Source organism: Lethenteron reissneri, chromosome 51, assembly GCF_015708825.2.
Source record: "Lethenteron reissneri isolate LAM-NWPU_2019-01 chromosome 51, ASM1570882v1, whole genome shotgun sequence".
NCBI lineage: Eukaryota > Metazoa > Chordata > Hyperoartia > Petromyzontiformes > Petromyzontidae > Lethenteron > Lethenteron reissneri.
In genome coordinates, this window is record NC_083829.1 from 8,547,537 (window position 1) to 8,558,019 (window position 10,483).

General features: G+C 60.2%; 1 protein-coding gene and 1 pseudogene across 5 annotated transcripts in view; both read right to left on the reverse strand.

Moving 5' to 3' along the window:
- LOC133355405 (diphosphoinositol polyphosphate phosphohydrolase 1-like) overlaps positions 1 to 6,863 on the reverse strand; it is a 46,313-nt gene extending 39,450 nt beyond the window's left edge. For all 5 annotated transcript variants that reach the window (XM_061572682.1, XM_061572684.1, XM_061572681.1 and 2 more), the window contains exon 1: positions 6,264 to 6,863. In XM_061572682.1, coding sequence (XP_061428666.1) covers positions 6,264 to 6,359 — 96 coding nt within the window. In that variant the 5' untranslated portion in view covers positions 6,360 to 6,863. The remainder of the gene's footprint in view (positions 1 to 6,263) is intronic.
- Positions 6,864 to 7,381: 518 nt separating this feature from the next.
- LOC133355644 (basic proline-rich protein-like) lies at positions 7,382 to 10,221 on the reverse strand (annotated as a pseudogene).
- Positions 10,222 to 10,483: the final 262 nt, after the last annotated feature.

Below are 10,483 nucleotides of genomic sequence, written 5' to 3' on the forward strand. Positions count from 1 at the left end.
GTCTACCCGTACCCGGCCGCACCAGGGTCGCAAACGGGTACCCGTACCCGGCCGTACCCGTACCCTATCCGTACCTGGCCGGGTACGGGTAGGGTACGGGTATCGGGTACCTGATTGCGACCTCTGGGATGAAGCCATGTTGCAGGTGCGGGTGGGTTGATTCTAGGAACTTGAATTGTGAGAAGAGACAAGACGTTGGGAAATGAGTGCCAAACGGTGACTCACCAGTGACTCACGGTCTACCCATACCCGGCCGCACCAGGGTCGCAAACGGGTACCCGTACCCGGCCGGGTACGGGTAGCCGGGTATCGGGTACCCGGTTGCGACCTCTGACCCAGCGTGGCAGCTTCCACGACTCATTGTGCCATTTGCAGGAACGATGATGCAAATCCTTTAGATCTCGGTCAGGAATTCTACTCCTGTTCAACCAATGCTGCCGAAGAGACGTGGAATGCTGAAACAGTTCTACAGCTGCTGATAAGATGCCAAAATGCCGTGTTGGCTGCTGGGATGTGTAAAAATTACTTACAGTACAGATATGGGAAGCAGGCAAATTGTCTGCTTATTTATTTTGCTCATTCGTATCTAGGTGAGGAGCCGGTCAGGCAATAGTTCCACCGTGTGCACTTGAGTCGAACATTGCCTTGTGGGCATTTGGCAGCAGTGTGCGGTTGACGCGTGCCGGTGGGCAACCGTGTGAGTGATGTATCCAAGTTTTTCTCTCCCTCCAGGGCAGCACGTGCCCAGACCAACGCTTGCACACAATGTTGGCGAGGGATCATTTACAGCCACGTGGAGTGGCTTCGCTGACCGTGCGAATGTTGGGGTGAGTTACGCAGGCACAAAGTGTCACACTAATCACACAAACGTGGACCACGCTCGCATTCGTGCGCACACGCACCAACAACAGCCATTCGCCACCAAGTATCGGTGATGTCACCGCGGTGCTTGTGCCAGGCTAGGTGCACTTTGAGGCCACGTGAAGTGTCGAAGGCTCACTGGCAGGTCACGGGACAGACCCAGGTGCCATGGGTTGCCTGAGATGACAGGCAGATGCACAGGTGTTGCACACACACGCACACGCGCACACAAGCAAGTGCACAGGCATGCATGCCAACGTGCACGCACAAACGCACGCACGCTTTCACGTGTACCGCGCATGCATCGGGCATCGTCAATTATGGTAGCTGACAGCGCTGGCTCCATCTCAGTTAAAAAAAAACGAAGTTGAACGCCGCAGCAGCTTAGAGTTCATGACGGTACGACGAGGGGGGAGATGGGTGCTTTTTCTTTTTAATGCCGCTGCGGGATTCGACAGGACGTCCACCGCTCGTGCGCAGGGGCCAGGCGGCTACCCGGCGATGGGGCGAGCGGCTCGCGATTGGAACGTAGCGAGTTCATGTCCTGCTTTGGGGGTTGACGCGGCCCATCATCTCTCCTGCAAAGGTCGATAGAATGAGTGCCACTGTGCGGGGAAGTCAACAGTGGTTGTCCTGAGGATACGCTCGCCCCTGCCACGACTGTCGTGCGGAATTTTCATACCCTGGCTCAGCTGCAAGCAGGAGATGAGCACCACCGCAATGTTCATTTGAGCAGCAGGAGATCACTTTGAATTTTGATTGCGAGCGATGGCGATCGTTTGGGAAGGCCTTCAAAAAGAAGTGGATGGTACATGGCAGAAGATGATGATGATGATGTGAGAAGCAAAATCTATTCTGGAGGTTGTTGAGTGTTATTGCCCTGGCTCTAAAATAATCACCGTAGCAATGGAGGGGACCCGTGTTAAGGACTATTTTGTTTCAACCACACTGTGTTCGACCACTACACTTGCACATCACAACAATGCTCTCTCACCCACTGACTCACCCACCACCTCACCTCTCTTTCTGCCTCTTCTGTCAACCACTCCACTTTGTAATTCTCTCCCATCGTCTCTTGTCCCCCAAGCACTTACAATAACCTTGCTCAGTTCAAGAAACATGCTGAGGCTCTTATCTATTACAACTTTGGGCCTGTGCTGAGCAACGGCGTTTCAAGTAAATAAGTAACAGTGTTGACTGTAACTCGGAACTAGTCACTCAACATGTATGCATGTATGTTGAACTTAATGTTGAACAGATCAGCACAGCAATTAATTATTGCATTTCTCCAGAGAAAAATGACAAAAATATACACCCACACAGACTAAAGACAAAGATCCGCTGTGTAGCCTACACAGGCTATTGTGGAAAGTGTTGTGAGAGCACCAATGAAGGCCAACATGGCACACATGCTGTGGTCAGCAACACGCCCGGCCGTCTTTGTCTTCCTAGTGCTGGTGCTTATACACCGCACCAGGTACTGATGTTGGTCGTGTGTGGGAATCGAACTCACGTAGCCGGGTTCGTAGCGCTCCCCACTCACACAATCAGTCACACACTCACTCACACACTCAATCACACACGCACTCATACACTCAATGACATGCGCACATACTCGCACTCAATCACAGACGCACACATTCATACACTCACTCTCACAAACAAAGATCAAAAAACAAAGATCCCCCATATAGCCTTAACAGACTGTAGGGGCAAGTGCTGTTAGCGAGCACCTATGAAGGCCGGAACGGTACACGAGGGGGTGGGTGGGCCAGCACCACGCCCGACCGCCTTTGTCTCCCCAGTGGCAATGTTTACACACCGCACCAGGTACTCATTTGAGGCTGAGTCGACCTAGGGAAAGCCCGGGACAGGTTCAGATAATCGTCACTATTGTTGGCTGTGAGCGGGAATTGAACTTGGGTCTATGTGTTCGTAGCGCAGCATGTTAACCGCTACACTACCGCTCCCCACATACCAACACGTTACAAAGAGAAAGATTCCCCGTATAGCCTTAACAGACTGTAGGAGCAAGTGCTGTTAGCGAGTACCTGTGAAGGCCAGACCGGCACACGAGGGGGTGGGTGGCAAGCACCACGTCCGGCCGCCTTTGTCTCCCCAGTGGCGATGCTTACACATCGCACCAGGTACTCATTTGAGGCTGTACATACACAATTAAAAATGTATGTATTTTGAACTTCGTTTGTACTGTACGTAGCCAACCGTGCTAATCAGAGATGTGGGATAAGGACAACAACACGGGGAAAGACAACAAGCATTAGGTTAGGGTCAAGGCTGTAGGATTGAGGTGGCTGGCTATTGGTGCGTTGCATATTATGGGTCAGGGCTATATGGTTAAGGCTGTAGGGTTGACGTGGCTATATGTGCGTTACATGTTAGGTACACACACAGGAACGCATACCGACACAGCAACACATGTTTAAACATCAATACCATTCCAGAATCTCACTCAGATCTGGAAGAACGCTGACGAACAATGCAGTCGTCCAGAATAAACACGTCATTTGAGACCCAAACATCGCAACCACCTGGCGTTGACATTCCTCCTCAAACACACCCGCATCAGAACATCAACAGGCCGCTGAATGTCAAAATTCAAGACATTGGGGCCACACAATCAGAACTGTGGATCACACAGATGCATGAGAGATAAGCCAGAGTGGTGCGCGAATGGGTCCATGCGACCCAAACTGTGGACGATATTACTAAACCCACCATAGTCTGTGCACTCCTTCAACAGAAGAGGAGCGGCGAATCGACACAAACTCTCTCGTGGCCAGCAGACCTCGACATCGTCATCTGTAGCTCCTGAACAAATTGCTGCCTTACGCAAGAGAACACCACAGATCACCCACGTAGCTGATGGGGCAAGTGCTGCTATTACGAGCACCCCGATTATGGCCTAAATGGCACACGCGCAAGGGTGCGATGTGACCCCCCCCTCCGACCGCCTTTGTCTCCCCAGCGCTGATATGCGCACCAAGACCAATACCCGTCATTCGCAACTAAGTGATGGTGACGTCACCACGGCTCCTGTGCCAGGCCAGGTGCACGTTGAGGCCACTTGAAGAGTTGAAGGCTCGCTGACATATGCATACTGACACGTGCACACACAAACACACAATGAAAGTTACACAAACAACCCAGTTTTCCCAAAAAACTGAGTAATACACATCCATAGACTAAAGACTCATCGATTTCCATAGCCATCCATGTGCTAAACTTAAGAGACCAATAGATTCAGAGACCCAAATGCTTAAACAGCTAACCAAACAAATACCCACAGATATACTCACGTTGATATATACTCATATATTATATATCCCTATACTGTACTCAAATAGACCAATAGTCTTTCACAGAGTCAGACTTACACAAAGACCCAGTTATCATATAAGATGCCCATTTGAGACTCACACACAGAGACCCACAGACTTACAAGATATGCATAGGCTCACATACAGGCCCGTAGACTCGCATGCAATACAATGTGGAATGATTTCGCGTCTAAATGTGACGACAGTACACATCTTGAAGACGCTGGGCAGAAGCAGTGCGGACAGCTCTTATGTGGAACGATGCGGTCAACACAGCATATGGGGGGGACAGCTCTTATGTGGAACGATGCAGTCAACACAGCATATGGGGGTCTGTGCAAGAGTCGATCATTCACAGAGGCTGGCTCTGTTTGTGGAGCAGAAGACGCAGCCATGGTCAGCTGCTGCCGCCGAATTCTAAACTAAACACATTTTGGATTTAAAGCTTTCGTGACTGCAGGGATTCATATTCTTGGTTCTTTTGGTAAAGTCACGGAGAAGGGAAATAATAAAATAATAAAAATATAAAACAATACAATTCTCACGACGTTTCGACTGCAACACAAGCAATCATCATCATCAGGTGTGAAATCCACAGCAAAGAAAATTTGAAAAAAGTAAAAGAAATTGAAGTGCTGTGGATTTCACACCTGATGACGATTGCTTGTGTTGCAGTCGAAACGTCGTGAGAATTTTATTGTTTAATATATTTTTTATTTTATTATTTCCCTTCTACGTGACTTTACCGAAAGAACCAATAATATAAACACATTTTTTAAAAAAATGTTTACCAAGTAAGAAGGCCCACTGAGCTATATTGCTCTTTTTTTCAGACGCGACCTTGGCCATCACAAATGATGGGCTCAACGAAGCGACTTATCATCTTGCGGGAATTTATAGCAGCCAAATACCCTAAACGCCGTGACGTTCATTCTAAATGTGGACGGGCAATACTGGAGGACGCGCAGAAAAGAAATCCACGCGACCACGGGGACAGAACTCGAGACACGCAAACTCCAAATAAAGACTTGATTCCTTGAAAAAGGTTTCTAATTGCCGCTTGAACATCTTATTGGCAGGAAGGGTCAACACCTATTCTTATTTTCTCATTCAAATATCAAGGGTGGCACAGTCGGCTTTTTTACAATCGGGTTTGTATTTTTATATGAAACCCGATCATCTGAGATTGGGAGAAATCCGGTTTAATTGGTTCTAATTGCAGAACCGCACTTCTCAACGATGGGCTTCATCCATTCCAAGCTCAGGAACTCACTGGCGCCCACGATTGTGGAGGAGAAGCTCGTGTTCATCAAGACCAACCTGCCCGCCGCATTCTACGACTACCCCGTGCCCGACAGCAGCACCGACGAGGAAGCAGCCTAAGCCTTGGATCAGAGTTTCGTATTCATCAAACCAGGTTTTAATTCCCCGAAATCGGGTTTAATTGTATTAAAGAAAAAACCCGATGCCTGCCGCTGGAAAAATCGGTGTTTTTTCCCACCCATGTCACATACACAGCAGGCGTCACAGGGTCGGGGGATGGAACCCACGACCTCCTTTGCTGTATACCTGGCGAGGGAGTCAACATTTCGCCACCCCCTTCCACCCCACTCTCATTTCATCCAGACAACACGGAGCATCGCAGGCATGGCAGACGTCTCTCATCCAGCAGTGGATTTTGACCACGGCTGCCCGCGGGGAGGGGGGGGGGCGATGACGTCACCCCCCCCCCCACTGTGACGTCATCGCGCGTCCCCCCAAATGCCTCTTCGAAGTCTTCTCAGCACTTCCCCCCCACGACACCGACCCACGTTCCTCCGCGGGTCGATAAAGCAAGGCGCAGATTTAAGAATAAAGCAGCCACGACACGAAGAGAAGGACGAGGGGAAAGGGGACCGGCACGCCGCCTCATCATCATCATCCTCCTCGTAGAGTCACGTGGCCTCAAAGTGCACCTCGCCTGGCACAACACGAGCCGTGACGTTGCCGCTACTTGGGGTGGTTCATGGCGGGTGTTGTTGTTGTTGTGGTGTTGTTGTTGTTGTGTTTGCGTGTGAGGCTCACCTCCTGCTCCGACTCGCTCCTGAAGCACAAGCACGCGGCTCTCTTCCTGTAGCCGTCCCCGTCGAACGTCCGCGTCTGGTTGGGCTTGTATTTCATGGTCGGCGGCGAATTTAGCAGCAGCAGCAGCAACAACAACCACCACCACCCACACAACCCACCCTCTGCTCTCGTTAATTAACGAAGCGAATTAGCGTGGGTGCCCGTACGGCACCACCACCACCACCACCCTCTTCTCTCTCTCTCTCTCTTCAGCCTTTCGCCCGCCCCTGAGCCGCCCGCGAGCCTCCGAAGCGAAGCATCATAATGATAACGACGACGACGATGATGATGATGATGATGACGACGACGATGATGACAGCGAACGAGCTTAAATTAATCGACGGAATGCGACGACGGCGGGAGATGGAAGCCCGAGGCGGCGGCGTTTGCGAGCGCACACGGGGTCGGCGAGGTTCGTCTGGCGTGGGCTGTTGTACAGACACCGCTACCTCGACCACCACCTCGACCACCACCTCCGCCGCCTCCTCCTCAGCTCCCCGAGGCGCTCAGCTGCCCTAGGAGGGTCGACTCAGCGTGCGCGTGGTGGTGGTGGAGGGGGGCGTGGTCACGATGGGACACCACGTGACGCGCGCGAGGCCAATCAGGACGCGTACGTGCCAAAGGGGTGGGGGGGGGGACGCGGCGACGGGTGACGTCACGCGCGCAACGAGGGGCCGTTGTGCGCGATGACGTCACTGCGCCTTGGTTGAGAAGCGCGCGTGACATCATGGAGGCTTGGATGAAGCGCGTGACGTCATCGAGACGTCAATTTGCGTCGGGGGGTTGGATGATGTAACGGGCGGCGGTGCAGCGCGGGGACGTCAAAATGGCACGGCAGTGTATCGTGCGGGGTGACGTCACGGCGCACGGCGGTGTAGCGTGCGAGGTGACGTCATTTATGCGTAGATTTGTGCGCGGTGACGTCACGACCCAAGGGGGTGGAGCGTGCGTGGCGTTGACGCTGCTCGTTGTTGTTGTGATGTTGTTGTTGTTGTGCTGTTGTTGTTGTCAAAGTCACGGCAGAGATTATAGCACGGCTGGCTACGTACGGTGGGTGGGTGGGGAGGGGTGGGTGGGGGAGGGGTGGGTGGGGTGGGGGAGGGGTGGGGGGGGGGAGGGGTGGGTGGGGGAGGGGTGGGTGGGGGAGGGGTGGGTGGGGGAGGGGTGGGGAGGGGTGGGTGGGGGAGGGGTGGGGAGGGGTGGGTGGGGGAGGGGTGGGGAGGGGTGGGGAGGGGTGGGTGGGGGAGGGATGGGGAGGGGTGGGTGGGTGGAGGGGTGGGGAGGGGTGGGTGGGGAGGGGTGGGGAGGGGTGGGTGGGGGAGGGGGGGGAGGGGTGGGTGGGGGAGGGGTGGGTGGGGGAGGGGTGGGGGGGGTGGGTGGGGGAGGGGTGGGGGAGGGGGTGGGGGGAGGGGTGGGGGGAGGGGTGGGGGAGGGGTGGGTGGGGGAGGGTGGTGGGGAGGGTGGAGTGGGTGGGGGAGGGGTGGGGTGGGGGAGGGGTGGGTGGGGGGGGGTGGGTGGGGGGGACGGGGTGGGTGGGTGGGGGAGGGGTGGGTGGGGTGGGGGAGGGGTGGGGGGGGGAGGGGTGGGTGGGGGGGGGGGGAGGGGTGGGTGGGGGGGGGAGGGTGGGGTGGGGGGGGAGGGGTGGGTGGGTGGGGGAGGGGTGGGGTGGGGGAGGGGGGGTGGGGAGGGGTGGGTGGGGGAGGGGTGGGTGGGGGAGGGGTGGGTGGGGGGAGGGGTGGGGAGGGGTGGGTGGGGGGAGGGGTGGGGAGGGGTGGGTGGGGGAGGGGTGGGGAGGGTGGGTGGGGGGGGTGGGGAGGGGTGGGGAGGGGTGGGTGGGGGAGGGATGGGGAGGGGTGGGTGGGGGAGGGATGGGGAGGGGTGGGTGGGGGAGGGGTGGGGAGGGGTGGGTGGGGGAGGGGTGGGGAGGGGTGGGTGGGGAGGGGTGTGGGGAGGGGTGGGTGGGAGGGGTGGGGAGGGTGGGGGAGGGGTGGGTGGGGGAGGGTGGGTGGGGGAGGGGTGGGGGGAGGGGTGGGGGGAGGGGTGGGTGGGGAGGGGTGGGTGGGGGAGGGGTGGGTGGGGGAGGGGTGGGTGGGGGAGGGGTGGTGGGGGAGGGGTGGGGGGGTGGGGTGGGTGGGGAGGGGTGGGTGGGGGTGGGTGGAAGAGGGGTGGGTGGGGGTGGGTGGAAGAGGGGTGGGTGGGGGTGGGTGGGGGAGGGGTGGGTGGGGGTGGGTGGGGGAGGGGGTGGGTGGGGTGGGGGGGGTGGGGGGTGGGTGGGGGAGGGGTGGGTGGGGTGGGGTGGGTGGGGGTGGGTGGGGGAGGGGTGGGTGGGGGTGGGTGGGGGTGGGGGGGGAGGGGTGGGTGGGGTGGGTGGGGGGGAGGGGTGGGTGGGGTGGGTGGGGGGGGAGGGGTGGTGGGGGTGGGTGGGGGAGGGGTGGGTGGGGGTGGGTGGGGGAGGGGGGTGGGGTGGGGGTGGGTGGGGGAGGGGTGGGTGGGGGAGGGGTGGGTGGGGGTGGGTGGGGGTGGGTGGGGGGTGGGTGGGGTGGGTGGGGGGTGGGTGGGTGGGGGGTGGGTGGGGGGTGGGTGGGTGGGGGGTGGGTGGGGGTGGGTGGGTGGGGGGTGGGTGGGGGGGGGGTGGGTGGGTGGGGGTGGGTGGGGGGGGGGTGGGTGGGTGGGGGGTGGGTGGGGGGGGGGTGGGTGGGTGGGGGGTGGGTGGGGGAGGGGTGGGTGGGGGAGGGGTGGGTGGGGGAGGGGTGGGTGGGGGAGGGGTGGGGAGGGGTGGGTGGGGGAGGGGTGGGGAGGGGTGGGTGGGGGAGGGGTGGGGAGGGGTGGGTGGGGGAGGGGTGGGGAGGGGTGGAGGGGTGGGAGGGGTGGGTGGGGGAGGGGTGGGGAGGGGTGGGTGGGGGAGGGGTGGGGAGGGGTGGGTGGGGGAGGGGTGGGGAGGGGTGGGTGGGGGAGGGGTGGGGAGGGGTGGGTGGGGGAGGGGTGGGGAGGGGTGGGTGGGGGAGGGGGTGGGGAGGGGTGGGGGAGGGGTGGGTGGGGGAGGGGTGGGTGGGGGGAGGGGTGGGTGGGGGAGGGGGTGGGGGAGGGGTGGGTGGGGGAGGGGTGGGTGGGGGGTGGGTGGGGGAGGGGTGGGTGGGGGGTGGGTGGGGGAGGGGTGGGTGGGGGGTGGGTGGGGGAGGGGTGGGTGGGGGAGGGTGGGTGGGGGAGGGGTGGGGGAGGGGTGGGGAGGAGGGTGGGTGGGGGAGGGGTGGGTGGGGGAGGGGAGGGGTGGGTGGGTGGGGGAGGGGAGGGGTGGGTGGGGTGGGGGAGGGGAGGGGTGGGTGGGGGTGGGGTGGGGGAGGGGAGGGGTGGGTGGGGGAGGGGTGGGGGAGGGGTGGGGGGAGGGGTGGGGAGGGGTGGGGAGGGGTGGGGGGTGGGGAGGGGTGGGGAGGGGTGGGGAGGGTGGGTGGGGAGGGGTGGGGAGGGGTGGGTGGGGAGGGATGGGGAGGGGTGGGTGGGGAGGGATGGGGAGGGGTGGGTGGGGGAGGGGTGGGGAGGGGTGGGTGGGGGAGGGGTGGGGAGGGGTGGGGGAGGGGTGGGTGGGGGAGGGGTGGGTGGGGAGGGGTGGGGGAGGGGTGGGTGGGGGAGGGGTGGGGGAGGGGTGGGTGGGGGAGGGGTGGGGGAGGGGTGGGTGGGGGAGGGGTGGGGGAGGGGTGGGTGGGGGAGGGGTGGGGGAGGGGTGGTGGGGGAGGGGTGGGGAGGGGTGGGGAGGGGTGGGGAGGGTGGGGGAGGGGGTGGGTGGGGGAGGGGTGGTGGGTGGGGGAGGGGTGGGTGGGGGAGGGGTGGGTGGGTGGGGGAGGGTGGGTGGGGGAGGGGTGGGTGGGTGGGGGAGGGGTGGGTGGGTGGGGAGGGGTGGGTGGGGTGGGGGAGGGGTGGGTGGGGGAGGGGTGGGGGGGGAGGGGTGGGTGGGGGGGGGAGGGGTGGGTGGGGTGGGGGAGGGGTGGGGTGGGGGGGGGTGGGGGAGGGGTGGGTGGGGGAGGGGTGGGTGGGGGGAGGGGTGGGTGGGGGAGGGGTGGGTGGGGGAGGGGTGGGGGAGGGGTGGGTGGGGGAGGGGTGGGGAGGGGTGGGTGGGGGAGGGGTGGGGAGGGGTGGGTGGGGGAGGGTGGGGAGGGGTGGGGAGGGGTGGGTGGGGGAGGGATGGG